The sequence below is a fragment of the Dama dama genome, chromosome 29, assembly GCF_033118175.1.
Source record: "Dama dama isolate Ldn47 chromosome 29, ASM3311817v1, whole genome shotgun sequence".
Taxonomy (NCBI): domain Eukaryota; kingdom Metazoa; phylum Chordata; class Mammalia; order Artiodactyla; family Cervidae; genus Dama; species Dama dama.
The window spans coordinates 53436645-53462112 of NC_083709.1; the positions used below are offsets into that span (position 1 = coordinate 53436645).

At 39.4% G+C, this 25468-nt stretch overlaps 1 protein-coding gene across 1 annotated transcript in view; it reads left to right on the top strand.

Moving 5' to 3' along the window:
- Window positions 1-8012: 8012 nt before the first annotated feature.
- The window catches only part of CFAP95 (cilia and flagella associated protein 95), an 86484-nt gene continuing 69028 nt past the window's right edge, over window positions 8013-25468 (top strand). Inside the window, exon 1 of the mRNA XM_061132187.1 lies at window positions 8013-8164. Within this exon, the coding sequence (XP_060988170.1) occupies window positions 8013-8164 (152 nt within the window). The remainder of the gene's footprint in view (window positions 8165-25468) is intronic.

Consider the following 25468-nt stretch of genomic DNA (forward strand, 5'->3'; position numbering starts at 1 on the left):
TAAAAACAAAAGTAAACAAGTGGGACCTGATTAAACTTAAATGCTTTTGCAGAACAAAGGAAACTATAATCAAGGTGAAAAGACAACCCCCAGAATGGGAGAAAATAATAGCAAATGAAACAACTGACAAAGGATTAATTTCCAAAATGCACAAGCAGCTTATACAACTCGATACCAGAAAAACAACCCAATCAAAAAGTGGGAAAAAGACCTAAACAGACATTTCTCCAAAGAAAACATACAGATGGCTAACAAACACATGAAAAGATGCTCAACATCACTCATTACTAGAGAAATGCAAATCAAAACCACAATGAGATATCACCTCACATTGGTCAGAATGGCCATCATCAAAAAGTCTACAAACAATAAATGCTGGAGAGGGTGTGGAGAAAAGGGAATGCTCTTGCACTGTTGGTGAGAATGTAAATTGATACAGCCACTATGGAAGACGGTATGGAGATTCCTTAAAAAAACTATGAATAAAACCACCATATGACCCAGCAATCTCACTCCTAGGCATATACCTTGAGGAAACCAAAATTGAACGAGACCCATGTATCCCATTGTTCATTGTAGCACTATTTACAATAGCTAGAACATGGAAACAACCTAGATGTCCATCGACAGATGAATGGATAAAGAAATTGTGGTACATATGCACAATGGAATATTCAGTTCAGTTCAGTTCAGTCACTCAGTCATGTCTGACTCTTTGCGACCCCATGAATCTCAGCACACCAGGCCTCCCTGTCCATCACCAACTCGCGGAGTTTACTCAAAGTCATGTCCATCGAGTCAGTGATGCCATCCAGCCATCTCATCTTCTGTTGTCCCCTTCTCCTCCTGCCCCCAATCCCTCCCAGCATCAGGGTCTTTTCCAATGAGTCAACTCTTCTCATAAGGTGACCAACATTGGAGTTTCAGCTTCAGTCCTTCCAATGAACACCCAGGACTGATCTCCTTTAGAATGGACTGGTTGGATCTCCTAGCAGTCCAAGGGACTCTCAAGAGTCTTCTCCAACACCACAGTTCAAAAGCATCAATTTTTCGGTGCTCAGCTTTCTTCATAGTCCAACTCTCACATCCATACATGACCACTGGAAAAACCATAGCCTTGACCAGACGGACCTTTGTTGGCAAAGTAATGTCTCTGCTTTTTAATATGTGATCTAGGTTGGTCATAACTTTCCTTCCAAGGAGTAAGCGTCTTTTAATTTCATGGCTGCAATCACCATCTGCAGTGATTTTGGAGTCCAAAAAAATAAAGTCTGTCACTGTTTCCACTGTTTCCCCGTCTATTTCCCATGAAGTGATGGGACCAGATGCCATGATCTCAGTTTTCTGAATGTTGAGCTTTAAGCCAACTTTTTCACTCTCTTCTTTCACTTTCATCAAGAGGCTTTTTACTTCCTCTTAAAGCAATTATCCTTCAATAAAAACAAATTAATTAAAAAAGAAAAGAAGCCACAACTTTAACTGTAATAATTTTCTGTCCTAGGAGACAATACTGAGTAAAAACTGGATTGAGAGTCCAACTGACTACATTCAGATTTTGTCTTCACTATGTAGTGTCATGATTTTGGGAGTCATTAAATTAACTAAGTCCTATTTTTCATCTTTGTAGTAAATATAAAATAGATGCAACTTCATAAAACTGCTATGATGATTAAATGAGATAATATATGTTGACATGCTTGGTATAGTATGTGACAACTAGAAAGTACCCATTGAATTCTGCTTTTGCTTTTTCTCTACTACCATGCGGGTTCCAGGCATTATGCCACACATTAAGTTCAGTCGGTCAGTTGTGTCTGAGTCTTTGTGAACCCACGGACTGCAGCATGCCAGGCTACCCTGTCTATCACCAACTAGTGGAGCTTGCTCAAATTCATGTCCATCAAGTTGGTGTTGCTATCCAACCATCTCATCCTCTGTCATCCCCTTCTCCTCCTGCCTTCAATCTTTCCCAGCATCAAGGTCTTTTCCAATGAGTCAGCACATCAGGTGGCCAAAGTATTGGAGTTTCGGCTTTAGCATCAGTCCTTCCAGTGAATATTCAGTTCTGATTTCTTTTGGATTGACTGGTTTGATCTCCTTGCAGTCCAAGGGACTCTCAAGAGTCCTCTCCAACACAACAGTTCAAAAGCATCAATTCTTTGGTGCTCAGCCTTCTGTATGGTCCAACTCTCACATCCATACATGACTACTGGACAAACCATAGCTTTGACTAGACAGACCTTTGTTGACAGAGTAATGTCTCTGCTTTTTAATATGCTGTCTAGGTTTGTGATAGCTTTTCTTCCAAGGAGCAAGCATCTTTTAATTTCATGATTGCAGTCACCATCTGCAGTGATTTTGGAGCACAAGAATATAAAGTCTGTCACTGTTTCCATTGTTTCCTCATCTATTTGCCATGAAGTGTTGGGACTGGATGCTATGATCTTAGTTTTTTGAATGTTGAGTTTCAAGGCACACATTAGGGATGCCAAAATCATGGTGTCCTCAAGTCACTCTAGTGGGGAAGATAAACATATAAAAAATGAACTTTTCTACAGTGTGATAGGCACCATCATAAGAGGTGTTCAAGATACTTCAAAATAGAGAAGAGGGAGTGATCAGTTCTAGCCAGAGAATGTAGGGTGAGCTGTGGGCAGAGGCAACAGACTTTCAAAGAGAAGTTGATACAATAATATGCATCATCTATTTATCCACATACACACACACACATATATGAAGGTCAGACTGAATGAGGGGAGGAAGAGTGGCCATGAGGATTTCTTTGGAGAGAGTTGGCCTAATGCTATAGTTTTCTCTTCTCCCCTTTCCATTCAAGTCAAATATGACATTGTGATTTATAATAAGAAATATATATTTGGTCTTTGTCCTTGGTTCCTGGTGCACAGAGTTTTTAAATCCCTGGAATTTCCTAAGCAAGGAGAACAACAAAGGTGTCTCCTGTTATGTAAATAAGGTGACTTCTGGCCCTCACTGGAAGGTAAGGGCCGGTTGCCAGGGGAACCAGCAAAGTGAGGGTAGGAACGTAGTCCCACCCTCAACTTTCAGGGAAGGGAGCAGGCTTGGAGATTGAATCAGTCACCAATGACCAGTGATTTAGTTAGTCATACCAGTGTAATGAAGCCTGCCCCCAAATCCAAAAGAACAGGGTGCAGAGAGCTCCTGGATTGGCGAACATGCGGAGACTCAGAGAGAGTGGCGCACGTGGTGAGAGCATGAAAGGTCCAGTGCCCTCTCCGGTACCTTGTCTTCTGCCTCTCTTCCACCGGCCTGTTCCTACGCTATATTCCTTTATAATAACCTGGTGTTCTAGTAAGTAAAATGTTTTCTGAGTTCTGTGAGCTAGTCTAGCAATCTAATTGAACTCAAGGAGGGCATATAATCTCTGATTTATAGCCAGTTTGGTCAGAAGTATAGGTAATAACCTGGACTTGTGACTGGTGAATGGGGGGCAGTCTGGTAGGGCTGAACCCTCAACCCATGATAGCCAATGCTATCTCTGGGTAGATAGTGTCAGAACTGAGCTGAATTATAGGATGCAAAGCTGGTATCCTGAGAATTGCTTGTTGGTCTGGGCTCTCCCCTGCTCCCCAACTCCCACAGAGGAACTAGTGCAGAGCACCTTTTTTAAGTGAGAAGGGTTTTAGAATTTTCTCAAGAGAGCTTGACATGTCACCTAGGGATTTGGAGGACCTGGTGAGTGGTGCCCAGTTTCTAGCCTAGAAATATCTGAAGGTTAGAGGCATTCTGGAGCTTTATATGGTAGCAGAGCCTGAAGAGGAGCAGCTTGTGCTTCCAGGATTTAGAGGGCACCAAACATGCTGTTTCCCATGGGCAAGAATGGACACTGGAAAGATTAGGATGGACTGATTTCAAAGGACTCTGCCCAAGAAGTATGAGTGCAAGGGTAAGATGACCTAAATAATTAAGATACATAATCTGCTCTTAGCAATAATGCAGTCCTCTAAGGAGGCCTACAAAAATTCCCTATGACCAACATTTAGGCATCAACACCCGGAGGGCCCTGACAGAAATTATGAGGTCAGTAGTCAAATAAGATGCTTCTTCTCACCCTCTCCTCCTTAACTCCTCAATCCTCAATCCTAACAAGGAAAGAAGCTGCATAGTGAATCCAGGAGGAAAAGAGGAGTTGTTAAGGTGAAGGAATAGTAAACAGCTGACCCTGCCTCCAATTCCTCTTGAATTCCATGGTGGGCTTACCTTTATAGCCCCCACAGCACACACCTCAAAAACACTCCTTTTCTGGCAAACTATTTGTTGAATAGTACTTCCAGCTTCCCGTGAAAAGAAGCATTTCAACTCTCTTTCCCAACTTGAGCCGTGCTCCAAATTTTAAGAAGTATACTAAATTAGTCATAGAATAGTAGCAAAAAAGTAAACAAACCCTCTGTCTTAAAGATCCTTACTCTCCAAAAAAAAAAAAAAAAAAAGATCCTTACTCTCAAGGCCTTATTTTCTTTATTATTATCTTTTAATGTCACCTTACTTGATTTTAGCCTCCTCCTGGCAAAGAGTCAGACAGGACTGAGCGAGGAACACTTTCACTTTTTGACTGTTTAGAAAATGATCCTTCTGAAATAGCCTGAGCCTCCCTACTTAAAGCAATCTAAACATCATGGTATAAAAAGAAATTTAATTAACAGAGGAAACAGTGTCATAAGCCTGACATAAGCCAACTGAACACTGGAAACTTGAAATCATGCAACTCCGAGAAAGACCCTACAGGTTCAGAAAGTTTTCGTTTCTGCCCTAAGCTCCCCTTCTCTTCCCCAGACTGGTGACTCAGAGTCCTCAGCTATGTGCTTGGCTTACACAACAACAAGAGAAACTTCCTGCATACCCTTGACCCTCTGGGAGAAGCCTTTTTGTAAGTTTCTTATCAGCCTGCTCATCATGCAGCTGGGGGTGGGACTTATGCGAAACACAGGAAAATGTTTACCACCACCAGGAGAAGAAAGGAGCCCAAATCCCATATCTTTCCTCTGAGCTTCTTCCCTGGGAGAAAATGTTCCTTCATCTAGATTAAAGACCACAGGGAACAAAGAAAGTCACAAAGATATTGAACTTAATTTCCAGTGCCACTTTTCCATAAGAACTAGTAACTGGTAGCTAAATTGTCTCATTCTTGCTGCTAATAAAGAGTGAAGGTGCCAAAACACTAAAGCGGCACAGAAGAAACATGGAAGAAACTAAGGGTTTAGATCATTTGTGAAAATGGGTATTCAGTCTTTGAATAATTAAGGATATCCAACTTGTAGGATATTAAAGAAATCCCTAATCTACATTTATGTTAGAGTATGTCATTACTAACCCAGGTCATTACAGTTTTAACATGATATCTATGAGCAACTCTACTGAAGAATTTCACTTATTGGCTGGATTATATATCAAAATAAGGGAAATGCTGAATTATAGAATACTATACATTGACTATTTAATAAATTAATCCCCATGTTGACAGTAGGAGTTCCAGAAATAATGTCTGCTGCATGATAGGACTTAATCAATACTTGTTAATAATGTCTTGAGAGCAGGTCAATGCCTGATATGTTTGCAAGCCAAATTAGAAGCACTGAAGAATCATATTCAAGGTTAAATTCCTCTAAAAAGACTGTTGGTAGTTATGAATAGCTAAAGGAAAGGCAAGAAGATTGAAGCTTTCATTAGCATTACTCCTTTAATATGAACTTATTCAAATAAATTTTGGCCCTGATTTCTAGGTCATACTATTTTCCTTCTATATTTTTCACGTAACTGAATTGTACCAAATTGTCGTAAGGGCTCGGCAGTAGTTTTTGACTCTAAAATCCATACCACTTCTCAGAGGAGGAAGAAGAAGAAGAGGAAACAGGGAGAGGGAAGATGGGAAGAGAAAAAGAAGAGGGAAGAAGGAAAGAAAATAAGGAGTGGTGATGGAAGAGGAAAGGATAAGGGGTGAAAAAGCGGGGAAAAGGAAACAAAGGAGAGAAGGGAGAGAGAACAGGAGATACATAGGGGGGACAGCGGGAGCAGGGAGGATCAGATACCTCTCATTCATTTTGATCCTAAATTTTTTATACAAAATATTTGAAAGAGAGCCCCTAGAGATGTATATGGTGGGTGATGGGAGGTCCTCATATCTGGAGAACTAAAAAAATTCTATGCAATCCTTAATTAGGACATAAATACTTGTTTCAAACTTTTAAGCATTATACAATTTCAGTACAAGTTTTTTAATAGATTTAAACTAGATTCATCATGAAGATAGTACAAATTAACGTTCTTATGTAATTAAAATTTTTTTCTCTCAAATAATTGCATGACACTTGGTAGAAGAATTTTAATGCTAGGAGAGGATAAGTTGATGGTGACTTTGGAAGGTCCTGAGCAGGGGCTTTTCCAAGAATTGAGCAGACTATTAAGACAGAAAGGAAAGGAGATGGTAAGGAGGTTAACCTCTGTGGTTATTTACATCTGGCTGGATTACATCCGTTTTAGGTTTGCTGTCCTGGTCGGGTCTCCTTGGCAACTTCTTCATGGATCTGATAAAACTAATAAAGAAATACACTGGAGTAGGCTCAGATGAAGGGATTCCCACTTTCCAAGTTGGTCTGCCTGTACTTATCTTACAGAGAAGTACTGATTCAGCCACCTGAGCTGTAATTTTCTCACTCCAAGGATATTATGTTGAAAAGAAATTACTATAATAGAAGGCCTTGCATTAAGCCCTGCACGTCATTGGTTTGATGAAGATTGAGGAAAACAGGAATAACTCAAGTATGTTGAAGATCAGCGATTTCATAGTTATAAAAAATAAAGCTTATTACTGATCTTGAAAAGATTCCATATGAATACAAAACCATCGTTATCATTAGTAACAATATATAAAAATATCTGCCAACATTTTTCTGACTCAGGCTATTAAATTTCATATTAAAATATGATAAAAAGATACTTATTAAATAGGCCTTACAGACAAAGCTTGAAAAATAGTGATAATATGATAATAATATTTTTGGAGCAACAGCAATGTGCTATGCTTTGATTGGACAGAATTGAGCTTAGCATGGATCTTGTTTACACTTCTAATTTTCATTCCTTCAGAAGTAAAGGGCTAAAATAGCAATCAGTGCTCTACTAATTCTGGGCAGGTGACAGTGGGCTATTTATTTGGTTCTAAAAAACATGGTTTAACTGTGACTGTCAGTAAAATAGGGGCCTACACATACCACAGGTGCCCACACTGGGCACTGCAGGCCGCAGAAAAGCACTTAGTAGTTGTGTGTGTATCAAATTTGTGAAATCTAATTCAGAAGAACACTATTAGGCATACCATAATAAATCATTTGCGAACTAGAGAATATATTTGTAATGTGAAATATCTCTTGTGTTTTTAAGCTTGTGTAATGTGATCTTCTTACATTAAGAAACTTTTGGAATTTATTGAAGCCTAAGGCTCTTAGAAACGTTGTATGGAAAAGACATACTTTATGGTTTGAGGGGTGTTCTCTAGCTCCCCTTTAGTCAAATTTATGTAAGTTGTAAGCAGAAGGTGTGGTGGCAACAGATAACGAATGGTAACGAGAAACTTCCCCAAAGACAGCCAGAACAGACCGGCTCGGGGCTCAGGTCCACTCAGGCCTTAACTGACCCAGCGCTCGCGCTTAACTCCGCGCACTCTAAGGGTTAGGCTGTCAGGAGGGTGGAACTACATATCCCAGGATGCAGTTGTTCCTCCCAAGCTGTAGGTAGCCTGCTCCCTTCTCTCACTGCACTCTGGGGGGTGTAGTTTATTCCTAATCAGTAGTTCCGTACACTGTCTAGGAAACCAGGGCTGTTAAGTTTGAGGGATCGGCCTCTCTATTGGCCCCGCCCTTCCATTGACCCCGCCCCAGGTTGCTTAGGAGATGAGAGACGCCGAATCTTGGATTTTGTCAGCACACGGAGTAGGATAGAGAGAGAAATCCTTCGAGGTCTGTGTCAGGAGGGCCGCCATGGATAGCTCTGACAGTTCCTGCCAGGAATGGTGCAGCCATGGACAATACTGGTTGGAACTCGGACCCACGGACTTAATGGAGCGCAAGGGCTCCCTAACCCTCCGCTCCCATCACAAGAAATACTCGAAGCCAGTATTGGTGTATTCCTGGTGAGCGAGCTCTCTTCGGGTTCCTAGGTGCTGGGAGATGGAGAAGAAGGGAAGGGATGGGGGACGGGAGAGGAAAGGTAAGAGAGGATGATGGTGAAGAGCATGAAATAAATAGGAAAGAATAAGAAAAGAGGAAAAGAAGAGTAGATAAAGAAAGAAAAACATCATTCAAGAGAGAAATCAGAAGAGAGAAAATAAAGGGAAACAGATCTTCAAAGGAGAAATGGAGAGTGTAGGATTGAGAGTTTGGGCAGGGCAGACGAGATGGAAGAGGCCTCCAAGAGCAGCTCCCTAGTACACATGGAGACCAACTGTCACCAGACCCTGTCTGCCAGAGGTCACAGATCACCCACACAGAGAGTGGAGGTGGAGGGTATCTGCAGAGGCCAGGAAATCATGGCAGAGTCTGTTAGGAGACCAAGGCACAGGAGGAGATGTCTGTTCAGAGGACGGCCTCCAGGACTTCCATTTCTTGGGGGCAGTGAAACACAATGAGTGATTTGAAAGAAGTCCCTAAAATATTTCCTGTGTCCCCGACTGGGTAAACCAGCAAACACAGTTTATTTGATGTGCACTGTGTTTACATTTTTCTTTTAAATTAATTGACCACGTTTAAAACCAGGACATTTCACATGGAAATAGAGGATTGTGTCTTCTTTTGAAAAGCTGAAAGCCTTGGCAGCAAAGAATTTTATTCTTTCTGGAAACTATGAATGTACTGGGGAGTTGAACACTGGCTACTCTTTAAGATGAGTCTACTCCTTTCTCTGGTAATTTTGACTTCCTGCCTGACCTCAGGAAACATTTACTTCCCTGCATTATGTTTTGGGCTTGGAATTCACTAAGAGATTCTGCTGTTTATTAAATATGACAGTGTCCAGTAGCAAAAACATGATACATATAATTGGGAGAAAAAATGAGGCCTTTTAGAGCATTTAGAATTCTGTCCTTTGGGTCAATTTTCCTGGCTGTATTTTTGAGAATTATTGTTTTTGGATTATTTGGAATATTCTGGGGAAGAGGAAGATCTGAAATGAAATTTCATATCTTGTTCTCTTTATACTTTCACCTTTGAAAGAAAATAATTTTGACTCTAGCCCAAGGCTAAATGCTCCTTGATCCGTTCTTTCATGTCATGTATGTGAATCCTGTTGTTTCTGTCTTGCAAATTTTCTATAGCCTACTCCCTTTCCCATGAGCTCTCTCCCTTACTTTTACTTCTTATCCCTAAAACCAACTCTTTGCCTACTTTGAACTGACTATGATAGGTTATGTTAATTTGAAATAAAAACCTACACTGAGAAGCAGAAAAATCCTCTTTAACCTTATAGAGGGGTTACCCCACAGGCCTCAAGCAAAACGCTTAACTCTTCCATGATTTTGTTACTCCATAAGGATTTAGGTCATAATGTAAATCACTGCCAGAAATTGTTGTTAAAGAAAAAGACATTTTTCAAGTGGACAGTGCTTCTGCTCCCTTCTGTACTTCTTTTGCTTTGTGGTCATCACAGACATCAGTAGCAAAACACAGAAGAATATATATGAGAAAGAGGACGAGGATCTTGGTGGGAGAAAAGGGTGATGTAACATTGAAAGTCATTCTGATCACTGCTGGAGCTGTAGAGAGTTCTCATGTTGGTTTTAGAAAGAAGGTTTGGGAGCAGGAAGAAATCAGTTCAACCTAACAAATATTTTTGTGTCATGGACTTTGCTATGTGTTGGAGATACAGAGATGGATAAAGTGGTTCAATGAGATAATTTATATAAAGCATTTAATACCATGCCTGTGCATATTAAGGAGTCAATCATACATAGTAACATATTTATTTAGCATAATATAATGATTAAAAGCTTGGATTTTAGGTTTCAATACCAGTTCTACAGCTTGTGATGTGGTAAGTGACATGACTATTCTAGGCCTCTGTTTCTGCAACTGTAAAATGGGGTTGATAGTGTTATTATAAGATTAAACAAGGTATTATATGTGAAGCATCTTTTGACAGATAGCCTAGCACATGGTAAACACAGCAAAGATTATATACATGTATTAGGACATGATCACTGACCTCAGTGAATTTCATTGGCCAATAAAGTAGAATGTCAGTAAATTCAGTATAATTTGATTTGTGCAAAATAGAGATGAGTATAAGAGGCAAATGTAATAGGAGGGGGTGGTTAGTGTGCATATGGTTTTCTGAGCAAGGTTTAGAAGGAAGAATAGGGGTTCTATACGTACACAAAAGAGAATAGACAAGAGCAATGTAATAGTAAGAAGCAGTGTCAGAGGGAAATAGAAGAGGTTCTCTATAGTTGGTAAATATAGTTGATCTCATTACTTGTAGATTCTGTATTTGCAAATTCCTCTACTTGCAAAAATTTATATGTAACCCCAATCATTACTTGCAGTGCTTTCATGGTCATTTATGGACATGTGCTGAGAGGCAAAAAATTTGAATCATCCCACACACATAGTCTCAGTTGATGTCAGGCACTCTGCCTTCTTGTTTTAGCTCCTCTTCCTGTAAACAAGTATTCTTTTCACCGTCTACTTAGTGCCATGTTTTTGCCTTTGTGTACTTTTTGTTGGTGATATCATTGTTCAGGTGGCCCCCAAACATAGTGCTGAAGTGCTGTCTAGTATAAGAACACTGTGATGTGCCTCATGAAGAAAGTATGTGTGTTACATAAACTTCATTCGGACTTGAGTTACAATGCTATTGGCTGTAATTTCATGTTAGTGAGTCAACAATATATATTAAACAAGATGTATTTAAACAGGGACACACATAAAACTGGGCCACATATTGATTAGTTGATGAAAATGTGACCTGAGACTGATAGGAACCTAATCCTGTATTTCTCCTAGGAACAATGATTCAGTATTTTCTAATTGTTTGTGACTTTTTAAAACATAACAGGCTCAAATAATGAGAATCAACTGTCAAATCTGAGAAACACTTGCATTTCTCTGAGCTGGCTGTGCTGCTGGCATCCTTGTTTTCCTTCCATATCCATTCACCAAGATCTGTCCTAAAAAAACTATATATAAAGTTCAAATTATATAAATTTCTAGATGAATCAATGTCATTGGCCATTTTGTTTTTATGTATTCTGGTCATCACTGTTTGCTTTCTTTTGACTTATTTTGTTGTATATTAAAACTTTTATTGAATTAAAAAAAACTTTTATTGAATTTTAAACTTATGTTAGTGATTATTTAATTGATGAACACCTACTATCTAAAATACACCATTTGAGGGTACGTCAATAGTGGTTCAGTGGTTAAGACTCCTTGTTTCCACTACAGGGGCCACATGTTTAATCCCTGGTCAGGGAACTAAGATTCTGCATGTTTCATGGTGTGGCATAAAATAAAATATAACATAAAATAATCATTTGGTGACCTCTCTATTGAGTATTTGATCAACCAAGGAACTGTGCCTATAAGTTTGCAAAATAGAATCTAACTGGGAGAAATTCTGAAGTACCTCTCAATAAACATTTAAGTGATTCCTGTGTTCCTCTTTATGCAGAATGTAATGCAAGTCTGTTTGACTTCACTTACACATTAAAAACAGTTGTGTATAATAGACATGATAAACTGAAATACCCAGAATGGTTGCTAAAAGTGTTTCTGGTCCATTACTGGTCCACTACTATAAGAAATTGTATAGGAGCTTTGTCTTCTTGCAGTTGGAGTGGTGAATAGAGAGGCATATCACTTGCATTACACCTTGATGCTTCTGAATGAAAAAGATTTTTTCTAGAAATTATCTTTCTCTATTCATTCCTGTAGCATTTATGGAGCTATATCATCAGATATTTCCATTGGAAATTATGAGTTGAGGGGAAGTTTTCTCTTGGGATATCTTCCCACTCATCGGAATAATTGAATACTAAGAACCAGGACAACTAGATTTGCCCTTAATTCTCTAGTTTGAGGCTAGTTCTTATTTATTTATTTATTTGTTATATGTATCTCTTTTTCATTGGCCAAATTGACATCTGGTGGTAAGTGATGGGAGAAGGCAATGGCAACCCACTCCAGTACTCTTGCCTGGAGAATCCGAAGCCCAGAGGAGCCTGTTGGGCTACAGTCCATGGGGTCTCCAAGAGTCGGTCGTGAATGAGCAACTTCACTTTCACTTTTCACTTTCATGCATTGGAGAAGGAAATGGCAACCCACTCCAGTATTCTTGCCTGGAGAATCCCAGGGATGGAGGAGCCTGGTGAGCTGCCATCTATGGGGTCATACAGAGTCGGACACGACTCACGTGATTTAGCAGCATCAGCAGTAAGTGATGAGCCAAAAAAATTCACTCAAGTTTCCATGGAGACAGTTCATGCTCTGGTCTCCATGGTGATACGTAAAGAGTTTTAAGGACTCACTCAGGTTAATTTTATATATTTGTAATTTCAATTACTTCTCTCTCCTCCCTGAGCCCTAAATTAAAGAGCTTGGGTATTTTACTCGTCTCCCCTGCCACCCCCATTATAGGAAGAAAACAGAAAGAGAAAGGGGAAAAAGGAAGAAAAATTAAAATGTGGTGATAATTGTAGGGTCGGGAACTTGATAGTTTTAAAAATTTTTGCAGAAAACCATTTGGGTGGGGGAAAGAAATTAAAGAACTTTCTATGATGCTCTTCAGACTTATATTCTATTGTGCTATTTGAACAAGGAGTTCATATGTATTCAAGGTACTTCACATTCAGAGGAGAATCCAGTTTCAAGGCACTAGGATATCATTGGTATGCTTATTAGAAAATAGAGATGAGTTTTCTAATGTGCTGTATGTTCTTCCTATATTTAATCAGCAGTTTTCTTGTGGACTAACCTGCAAGTCTTTAGAGTCCTTCACACCACTAAGGACCAAGCTAGAGTTACACAGATTTTCTCTATCCATCAGTCCCATCTTCTCACATCTCCAACACACACTCAGGATAAAAAGGCAAAGAAAATAAAGAAAGCTCTTTAGTAACCACATGTAGCAGCCTGCCTCTGTTGAAATCCGTAAATGCTTCCCCTTTCAGCAAGCCTCCATTCTTCTACTTTAACAACTTAGACCCTCAGTCAAAAGCTTTTAACTTTTCTTTTGTGCATTTTAAATGTTTGGTTATATGAAGAGGAAAGAGAAGAGAATTTAAAGAGCTTTTTTGGTCAGTAATAAGAAGTGAGAAGAGCAAACCTCAGGGTAAGTTATAAGAACACAGTTGGTGCTCAAATAATGTTTATCAAAGAAATGAACAAATGAGCAGATAGAAAGGACACACACACAAACACAAAAGGCATTGCAGGCTGGGGGCCTCTATTTTATATTTTAAAAAGACCCTAAGGTAAAGGACTACAGGATAATGCAAATCCATAATAACTCCAGAGCTGATTTTCACAGTCCTGACCCTTAAAAAAATTTTTTTATTAAATTATATATAGTTGATTTACAATATTATGTTAATTTCTGCTGTACAGAAAAGTGACTCAGTTTTACATATATTTATTTTTTCAAATTCTTTTCCATTTTGATTTATTACATGATATTGCATATAGTTCCCTGTGCTATACAGTAGGACCTTGTTGGTTGTCTATCTTGTATATAATGGTTTGCATCTGGCTAATCCCAAATTCCCAATCCTTCCTTCCCCACAGCGCCCTCCGCCTTGGCAACAACAAGTCTGTACTCTGTGAGTCTGTTTCATAGAAATGTTCATTTGTGTCCTATTTTTGATTCCATATATAAGTGATATTGTGTGGTTTTTATCTTTGTCTTCCTGACTTAATTGGTTTGGCATAATAAATCTCTAAGTCCATCTGTGTTTCTGCACATGCACAGCCCTGATCCTGATACAGCAGGATGACATTGAAGCATGTTTGGTCACCTCTGTAGAGGTAAGATTAGAGGATTATAAAGCATTAGGCTTTGATTAGAATGGTAAAGAACTTAAAAATGGGAGCTAAACATGTACTCTTCCTAGATGTAGTACATGAATTACCAGGAATGTACTGGTAATGACAGTTACATGAATAACAGGTACTTAGAAAATTTTTAATTAGTATAGGGACAAATGATAGTCACAGTTTAAAGAGACATTCTAATTTCTTAACTTATACTTAAAAAAAAAAATTTGGCTGTGCTGGGTCTTCATTGCAGGGTGCGGGCCTTCTCTTGTGGTGCAAGGGAATCTCTAGTTGCAATACATGGGCTTCTCTTCTTGTAGGGCACAGATTCTAGAGCGTACAAGCTCAGTAGTTGTGTCTTAACTTGTGCTTTAAAAAGCATTTCAAGTTATAATACTGTGTGATCATTTAAGGTGATGTGATAGTAGATCAATGATGTGGAAATATATCTAGTCAGTAGCAGAATTAGAAATTTTCATGTAAGCAAGATACATATATAAAATTTGTTTTCTAAAACTGATCTTAAAGGTTTTTCAATTGTTGGTTACTAGAGAAAAATTCAAACATGCCAATTAAAGGATTTTTCTATCTCTGAGTTTAAACAGTTTGTTTTAGATTAAAATAGTCTCTTTCATAACAGTGCCCACGCTTCTGAGTCCTACCTCCTCTACCCTCTCCTTTTCCTTGTGTTATCTGTGTGTGCATGAGGGACTGAAGTTATATGGTATTTTGGTGGTGGGGGAGTGAGTCTCCCAGATCTACATGTGGGTCTTTGTTCTTGCTCACCTCATCCTTTATCCAACTTCTGTGCTTGCTACTGGTGAATTTTTGACTAATCCACTTGGTTCATTGAAGACCTGAGGGATCTGCTTACAGACTCATTTCCATTTTGGCTCTCCTTAGTACTGTAGATCCCCATGTCAAGCTCATCCTCCCCTGTCCCCTGACTTAGGCTGGTAGTAGCCACTGTGGTAGGGGTACCTCATCCCAGAACATAGTGGTCCTGTAGCTGGCCCACTGACTCTCAAAGTTTAAGAAATTTAGCCCTTTTATTTCTTAACAGCTCCTGACTTTCAATAAAAGCATCTGACCCAGGACTAAAGAGGGCTTCCCAGGTGGCTCAGTGGTAAAGAATCTGCCTGCCAAACAGGAGATGAAGGTTTGAGCCCTGGGTTGGGAAAGTCCCCTGGAGAAGGAAATGGCAACCCACTCCAGTATTCTTGCCTGGGAAATCCCATGTACAGAGGAGCCTGGCGGGCTACAGTCCATGGAGTCACAAAGAGTTGGACACAATTTAGTGAGTAAACAGCAGCAGCAGCAGGACTAAAGGAATTTATTGTTATTCAGAAGTTAATCACTAACACTTTATTTTTCTTTATATTCAAAACAGTCCTAGATCTTTCCAGGGCAAATGTGGATGTCTCTGATTTATTAGAACAAAGATTATTTTGAAGAGTTAAGCAAAGAAAAATGTAAAGGTTATTATTTGAAAATATAATCTCATTTTAAGTAAAAAAAGAAACAGCATATAATAAATTCTTTTGTTAAAAATATATGTCCATATGCATTGGAAAGAGGCTGAAAGATATTTACTATGCAACACAAGATATCTATTACTGGATGGTGGATTTGTGGATTATTTGTCCTTTTCTTTTTTCCTATTTGCCACTTTTACATTTTCCATAATGAATGTATATTATTTTCATAGTAAGAATAAAGGAAAATTACTTTAAAAAATTTGATATCACTTTTACAGCTTTTCCCTTGGAGCAAACATTCTCTAAATGATCAGAATTTAAACACAATACTTCATCTCTTTCATAGTCTGAGTCATTCTTCATGGTTTATTATGAATCTTTTTAAAATATCTTTTTAATTGCCAGTTTATGTTGGATAAAAAGGATGATGCTATTCACATTCATTTAGTTTAACCACCCTTTCATTCTTGTCTGTGTTCTATAATGGTAGGTCCTACGCGATGGTTATTTTTATTCTTTGTGCTACATTCTTATTCCTCAACATATGCACATACCCACAAATGCTTTTGAATGTAGTAGTTTTGGGGAGGGAAACATCTTATTTTCTATTTTTCAGGATGATGCAGGACATTCTGCATCCTTTTGTCCTGACTGTATTTTTCTTTCAGTGCTATTCTCTCTTTGTGAAATCCCAACCAAATTCATTTTCTGAAAACCAGTGGTTATAAAATTGTACCTTTCCCTTTGTATGAGGTTTTGCTTAATTTACCTGATGGCCAAAATAAAACAGTTTTACTTGCAAGATGAACCCTTGACCTGTAGGGCAGATATTATAGGACAGGCATTTCCTTATGTGGGTACACTTGGATTAGAAAAGATCATTGCTGTATACAAGTACCTCTGCCTGAACCAACTCCCTCCTGTTCTTGGGACCATCTCTCTCCTGGGCTGCAGGAGTCACCAGAGCCTCGTCATAATGCTGCTGCACGCTTCCTCACAGAGAGTCACATGTGCTTTTTCACCAGCTTTCTTTCCCTTACTGATGGTCCTTTTCTAGGTAAGGATGTGTAGGGTGTGAGGGAGGAGGTAAGAAGAAGGTGGGGCTTAGTGATATTTTGATAAGGAGAGGTTCAATCTTATGGACCCCAGGATACCCAGGCTCAGGGATCAAGGTTTTCAATGGCACTAGAATTAGCACTCTGTGATAAACTTCTCTGAGTTGGCCTGAGAAGCCACCTCATCAGTACTATTTTCTGTGTGTACTGATCAGACTTCTTTTGACTGCAGTTGACAAATACTCAGCTTGCACTAGCAGAAGGAAGGAAGAAAGTGAATTAGGTCATGATATTCATAGCATGGTTGATCACTAGATAAGAAGAAGGGCAGGTATGCAGCTCAACCACAGAAACAACAGATGTGAGGGATGCCACTGCCTCCAGGTCTTGCTTCATTTCTCCTCTCTCCTCCTCTTTGTGTTACCCTCATCTCATCACTGAAGACTATGGGAAACATGACTGCTATCGTTCTGTAATTTATAACTTAGATCTTCAACCAACAAAAAAGTTGGTTTTAAGATATTTTAAGTTCTGAATTTTAAAATTTCAGGTCATATGTCCATTACTGGGCCAAGTATCTGTTTGGGGTCATCTGACTGGTCAAAATGAAGTAGAAAATGGCAGCTCACCAATAGCCATAGGGCACAATGGACATTCCCAGGAGAAAGAAGGAGTGCTAGGCTGATAATCCTATTACTTGCTCAGTCATATCTCCCTCTTTATGACCCCATGGACTGTAGCCTACCAGGCTCCTCTGTCCCTGGTTTTCTCCAGAGAAGAATACTGGAGTGGGAAGGCATTCTCCTCTCCAGAGGATATTCCCCACACACCTGAGTCAAACCTGAGTCTCCTGCATTGCAAACAGATTCTTTACCATCTGAGCCACCAGGGAAGCCCAATAATCCCGTAGATATCTACTATGCCCCATCCTATCTTGTAGTTATTTATATAATATAATACTATATCCTATAGAGAACTACTGCTATGGAGAATGAATTCTAAATTCCAAATACCCAAATTTATAACACAAGTTTAAAATATAACCCATTTATATATTGATGTTAATGGAGGTGATGGAATTCCAGTTGAGTTATTTCAAATCCTAAAAGATGATGCTGTGGAAGTGCTGCACTCAATATGCCAGCAAATTTGGAAAACTCAGCAGACGCCACAGGACTGGAAAAGGTCAGTTTTCATTCCAGTCCCTAAGAAAGGCGATGCCAAAGAATGTTCAAACTACCGCACGTTGCACTCATCTCACATTCTAGCAAAGTAATGCTCAAAATTCTCCAAGCCAGGCTTCAACAGTACATGAATCGTGAACTTCCAGATGTTCAAGCTGGGTTTAGAAAAGGCAGAAGAACCTGAGATCAAATTGCCAACATCCACTGGATCACTGAAAAAGCAAGAGAGTCCCAGAAAAGCATCTACTTCTGCTTTATTGACTATGCCAAAGCCTTTGACAGTGCAGATCACAACAAACTGTGGAAAATTCTCCAAGAGATGGGAATACCAGACCACCTGACCTGCTTCCTGAGAAATCTGTATGCAGATCAAGAAACAACAGTTAGAACTGGACATGGAACAACAGACTGGTTCCAAATTGGGAAAGGAGTATGTCAGTGCTGTATATTGTCACCCTGCTTATTTAACTTATATGCAGAGTACATCATGTGAAATGCTGGGCTGGATGAAGCACAAGCTGGAATCAAGATTGCCAGGAGAAATATCAATAACCTCAGATACACAATGATGTCACTCTTAAGGCAGAAAGTAAAAAGGAACTAAAGAGCCTCTTGATGAAAGTGAAAGAGGAGAGTGAAAATGTTGATTGAAAACTCAACATTCAGAAAACTAAGTCCTGTCACTTCATGGCAAATAGATGGGGAAACAATGAAAACAGTGAGAGACTTTTATTTTTGGGGGGCTCCAAAATCACTGCAGATGGTGACTGCAGTCATGAAATTAAAAGATGCTTGCTCCTTGGGAGAAAAGCTATGACCAACATAGACAGCATATTCAAAAGCAGAGACATTACTTTGCCTCCAACGGTCTGTCTGGTCAAGGCTATGGTTTTTCCAGTAGTCATGTATGGATGTGACAGTTGGACCATAAAGAAAGCTGAGCACTGAAGAATTGATGCTTTTGAACTATGGTGTTGGAGAAGACTCTTGAGAGTCCCTTGGACTGCAAGGATATCAAACCAGTCAATCCAAAAGGAAATCAGTCCTGAATATTCATTGGAAAGACTGATGGTAAAGCTGAAACTCCAGTACTTTGGCCACCTGATGCGAAGAACTGACTCATTGGAAAAGACCTTGATGCTGGAAAAGATTGAAGGCAGGAGGAGAAGGGGATGACAGAGAATGAGATGGTTGGATGGCATCACCAACTCAATGGGCATAAATTTGGGCAAGCTCTGGGGGTTGGTAATGGACAGGGAAGCCTGGCGTGCTACAGTCCATGGGGTTGCAAAGAGTTGGACATGACTGAGCGACTGAAGGGAACTGAATATATTGATGACTTCCTACATTAGCTATTATTTTGACTTTAAGCTTTCCCATTCACACACCCAACTGGCACTCACGCATGCAGTTTTCAAAAATTGACCTTAGGGGCTTCCCTGGTGGTCCAGTGGTTAAGAATCTGCCTGCCAATGCAAGTGACATGGGTTTGATCCCTGGTCCAGGAAGATCACACACTCTGAAGCAACTAAGCCTGTGTGCCACTGCTACTGAGCCAGCTCACTAGAGACCGGGAGCCGCAACTACTGAAGCCCACATGCCTAAAGCCCATGCTTCACAACAAAAGGAACCACCACAGTGAGAAGCCTGAGAACCTCAAGGAAAAGGAGCCCCTGCTCCTCGCAACTGGAGTAAGCCTGCATACATCAATAAACTAATAAAGACCCAGCACAGCCAAAGATAAATTAAAAAAAAAACAACTGAATCTTTAAAAAAATAATTAAAAAAATTGACCTTAGATATCACAGATAGAAAATAGAAATCTTGTGTAGAGATTTAGTGAACAAAAGATTTTGTGGTGCTTTGAAAAATTTCTGAATAAATCTGAGTATTATATTACTGTTTTGAGAGACACATCTTCTATTACTGTTTATAATATTTAATTTTGAAGTACAATTACATTTTAATTGATATTAGTCACACTAAGTGTTTTCTTTATTTTGATCACAATAAGTTTTGATGCATTAACAAAGGTAATGAATTGGCAGAAAAATTATGTTTCTTTGTTGAGATGTTAGATCCCCAATCAGATTGTTCCAGGTTCAATCAAATGGAAGAATTAATATAATTTCATTTATTTATTGCAAAGAATTTGGCTTCCTTTTATAGAAAGTGGTAGGAAGAATATTTTGAAATTAAAATGTATGAATCACTTGTCACAATTTTTAGAAAACTTGGGAAAACACTGAACTGTTTAGCCAGGACCCAGAAGCATGAGATGGGCTTTTGAAAACATAAAGCAAAATACCAAATAACCCCTACTCCCTCCAAAAAAAACAATGTTTTTTTCTAAATAAAGAGATCTCTTATGAATGGCATCTACTGGGTTTGGGATTTGACAGTGAATAAGACATTCTCCCTGCCCCTAGGAGGTCAAGATTACTGTGAGACAGTAATAAGACCTATAATAAATCACATTACCCTCAGAGGGGTCTTGCTGGGCAATTACTATGTACTGTAATACTTGCTAGGATGGGAGTAAGCAGAGTGCTCTGGAGACATCTAAGAGGAGCACTTAGGCCTATTGGACCAGGGAAAGTTTTCTAGAATACGTTGTCCTAGCTCCTAGGAGTCACATGGATAAATAAAGATGGCCCATTAGTTTTAGTTTTCAAAGTGAGGGAATTATTAGTGCTTCCTCTACAGTGTTTGAAAAAATGTGTACATTTTTACATTAGTTAATTTCAGTTGCTCAGTTGTGTGTGACTCTGGGACCCCATGGACTGCAGCACGCCAGGCTTCCCTGTCCATTACCAACTCTTGGAGTTTGCTCACTTATGTCCATTGAGTCAGTGATGCCATCCAACCATCTCATTCTCTGTCATCCCCTTCTCCTCCTGCCTTCAATCTTTTCCAGCATCAAGGTCTTTTCCAATGAGTCAGTTCTTCACATCAGGTGGCCAAAGTATTGGAGTTTCAGCTTCAGCATCAGTCCTTCCAAAGAATATTCAGGATTGACTGAATCAAACCTTTTGGATTGACTGGTTTGATCTCCTTGCAGTCCAAGGGACTCTCAAGAGTCTTCTCCAACACCATAGTTCAAAAGCATCAGTTCTTTGGCACTCAGCTTTCTTTATGGTCCAACTGTCACATCCATACATGACTACTGGAAAAACCATAGCCTTGACCAGACAGACCGTTGGAGGCAAAGTAATGTCTCTGCTTTTGAATATGCTGTCTATGTTGGTCATAGCTTTTCTTCCAAGGAGCAAGTGTCTTTTAATTTCATGGCTGCAGTCACCATCTGCAGTGATTTTGGAGCCCCCCAAAATAAAAGTCTGTCACTGTTTTCATTGTTTCCCCATCTATTTGCCATGAAGTGACAGGACTTAGTTTTCTGAATGTTGAGTTTTCAATCAACATTTTCACTCTCCTCTTTCACTTTCATCAAGAGGCTCTTTAGTTCCTTTTTACTTTCTGCCTTAAGAGTGATATCATTGTGTATCTGAGGTTATTGATATTTCTCCTGGCAATCTTGATTCCAGCTTGTGCTTCATCCAGCCCAGCATTTCACATGATGTACTCTGCATATAAGTTAAATAAGCAGGGTGACAATATACAGCACTGACATACTCCTTTCCCAATTTGGAACCAGTCTGTTGTTCCATGTCCAGTTCTAACTGTTGTTTCTTGATCTGCATACAGATTTCTCAGGAAGCAGGTCAGGTGGTCTGGTATTCCCATCTCTTGGAGAATTTTCCACAGTGTTGTGATCCACACAGTCAAAGGCTTTGGCATAGTCAATAAAGCAGAAGTAGATGCTTTTCTGGGACTCTCTTGCTGTTTCAGTGATCCAGTGGATGTTGGCAATTTGATCTCAGGTTCTTCTGCCTTTTCTAAACCCAGCTTGAACATCTGGAAGTTTACGATTCATGTAGAATTTTGAGCATTACTTTGCTAGAATGTGAGATGAGTGCAACGTGCGGTAGTTTGAACATTCTTTGGCATCGCCTTTTTTTGGGATTGGGATGAAAACTGACCTTTTCCAGTCCTGTGGCCACTGCTGAGTTTTCCAAAGTTGCTGGCATATTGAGTGCAACACTTTAACCTATTATCTTTCAGGATTTGAAACAGTTCAACTGGAATTCCATCACCTCCACTAGCTTTGTTTGTAGTGATGCATCCTCAGGCCCACTTGGCTTCGAATTCCAGGATGTGAGGGTCTAGATGAGTGACCACACCTTCATGGTTATCTGGGTCATGAAGATCTTTTTTGTATAGTTCTTCTGTGTATTCTTGCCAGCTCTTCTTCATATCTTCTGCTTCTATTAGGTCCATACCATTTCTGTCCTTTATTGAGTCCATCTTTGCATGAAATGTTTCCATGGTATCTCTAATTTTCTGAAAGAGATCTCTAGTCTTTCCCATTCTATTTTTTCCATTTCTTTGCAGTGACTACTGAGGAAGGCTTTCTTATCTCTCCTTGCTATTCTTTGGAGCTCTGCATTCAAATGAATATATCTTTCTTTTTCTCCTTTGCCTTTAGCTTCTCTTCTTTTCACAGCTATTTGTAAGGCCTCCTCAGACAGCTATTTTACCTTTTTTCATTTCTTTTTCTTGGGGATGATCTTGATCTCTGCCTCCTGTACAATGTCAGGAACCTCCGTCCATAGTTCTTTAGGCACTCTATCAGGTCTAATCCCTTAATCTATTTGTCACTTCCACTGTATAATCATAAGGGATTTGATTTAGGTCATACCTGAATGGTCTAGTGGTTTTCCCTACTTTCTTCAATTTAAGTCTGAACTTGATAATAAGGAGTTCACGATCTGAGCCACAGTCAGCTCCCAGTCTTGTTTCTGCTGACTGTATAGAGCTTCTCCATTTTTGGCTGCAAAGAATATAATCAATCTGATTTCAGTATTGACCATCTGGTGATGTCCATGTGTAGTCCTCTCCTGTGTTGTTGGAAGAGTGTGTTTACTATGACCAGTGCATTCTCTTGGCAAATCCATGTTAGCCTTTGCCTTGCTTCATTCTGTACTCCAAGTCCAAATTTGCCTGTTACTCCAGGTATTTCTTGACTTCCTACTTCTGCATTCCGGTGATAACAAACAGCTCCTACAATCTCAGTGGTTTAACACATAAAGGTGTATTTCCTACTACACAAAGATTTCTTTAGGTTTCTGGTGAAGTTTCGGCATTCCTCCACAGAGATCCTCTGGGATTAAGGCTGATTGAGGCTCCATCATCTAGAAAGTCTTTTGCTTTGGCAGGGAAAAAAAGATTTGAGAATTCTACGGGAGAAATGACATGTATCATTTCTGCTCATTTTTATTTTATTAGCCAGAGTTTGTCAAATGAACCTCACTAACTGCAAAGGAGCTGGGAATTTTAATCGCCTATATTTCCAGTAAAAAGGAGAAATTGTATTGGCAGGCATAATATCTACCACATATGGAAGACTTCCTTGTAAAACTCCCATCCTAGGTGGGCTCCAGGCCTAGACTTTAGTACCTCCAGCCTGAAGCCATTGCCCCTGTGCCTATTAACAAATGTCCCAAGGGCATCAGCGGGTTTGGTGTTTTAAAATTCTATTTATCCCTTTTGTTACAGCTTTCATCCAAAAATTGGCCTTTAAATTCCCCACTGGATTATCATCTCTCACATACTTTCAATGTGCTGGAATTTAAAATACACACACACGCCCATACACACATATGTGTATATATATATTGATCTAACATTTTCCATTGTTTTCAGTGAAAATTTATCTGCAAAACTATGGGAATGTAGTCTGGCTGGTGCTCTGAGAGTTTCTACTTCTTGGCAATCTCTCTACTGAGATTATTGGCTCAGTCTCTGCTTCTTCCACTTGTCTTCGACTGGATCTTGGCTGCTTAAAGTAGCCCTTATACATGATGTAATCTAGGGATTATAACTTCGCCATAAATTAGTTTTAATTTTTCCATTTCCTTTGCTGCTTTTGAATGATTTTTAGGAAGAAATGGAAAAAGTGTTCATTTGTATAGCTATGTTCATAAAGAAAGACTGTTTTAGCTACAGATACTATTTATGAAGAAAGGCTTTTTCATTTGTTTCAATGTGAATAGAATGAATTGCTTTGAAACTAAAGATCCTTGTATTATCTACTCAATATACTTTGCTCATGGATTCATAGAAGTGTGCATTAACATGGTCCTTAAGCTCACATAATATAATAATTTCATGTTGCATGTTCATGCTCAGTCACTTCAGTCATGTCAGACTCTGTGGCCTTATGGACTGTAGCCCACCAGTCTCCTCTGTCCAAGGGATTCTCCAGGCAAGAATACTGGAGTGGGTCATTATGCCTGCCTCCACAGGCTCTTCCCAACCCAGATACCGAGCCGTGTCTCTTGTGTCTCCTGCCTTGGCAGGCAGATTCTTTACCAACAGCGTCATCTGGGAAGCTCCATTTTATGCTACTCTACAGCAATTAATTCAAATTATCTAAGCCAGTAATATTAAGACTGTAGGGATAGGAGTTTATGCAGGTAATCAGGCATTTGTTTCTAGTTTGCAGGGGCCAAACTAGTCTTCATGCCATTCATGACAGTATAATTTTTTTGGATAACAGTAATTTTGGATAACAGTTTTTTTTTGGATAACAGTAATTTTTTTAGATAACAGTAATTACCAACTTATAATACACCTTAAAGACTCGATCTCTTTTTAGTCTTACTATTCCACCACCTTAAGTGTCTTTGGCCAGCCAACATAAGCTGTTTCTGGAGGGGAGATCAAAGGAACCATAAGAAGTATCCTCGAATCTGAAGATAATTGAGATCCAGTCGTCAAAAAACATCGGTTAATAAAATGTCCCAATCCTTTTCACCCCTGTCAGTGTACTTAGGACCTGATTTCCCTCTAACAGCGTCCCAGGTGGGATAATCAATTGTAGTGTCACTCCAATTAATCCATGTTCCTCCATCTCTTTTCAAAGTCATATTGAAGGAGGAAACAGAACAGGCTCCTTCTTGAAAGCAGGACTCCATCTTGGGCTGGACTGTGGACTTTGAGCTATATGCTCAGTATCTATGGAAACGACATAACAACTGGAAAACCAGACCCCCTGGATGGAAGAGCCCCAGGGCTCGTACCTAGACTGTCCGTTGCCTAAAAGAATACCCTAAGTATCTGTGTAACTGAATAGAATAATAAATTTTATTATGCTTATTGGGGTATGACCACAGGCCTATTGATAATTGTCCACTGTTAACTACCTAGGCTTAAGGCATTTGAATCCCAGGTTAACTTTGATTGTATCTTTCTTTTCCTTTGTTCAGACTAGTTTCAGAGAATTTGGGAAGGTGAGTTTGAGCATGTACACTTAGGGTATATAAGGTTTTCACAAAAACTGGTCGGGATCCTTGGCTAAGAGGAGACTCTGCCTTGGGCCCACTGGTGTAATAAACTTCACTCCATTATCTGCATTGCCTTCTGAGTGAGTTTGTTTCCCAGAACAAACTGGCACAACAAATTGTTGTGTGGCTACAACAATATGTTTGGCAGTTAATTATACTGACAACATTTAACATTTCAACTGTTAAGATAGACAGTCTCCCATGCTGTATTCCTTTTGTTTACTTCCTATATTCTCCATGGGGCTTCCTGTTTCTAAAATTTCTTATAAAAAATTTCACAATGATGAT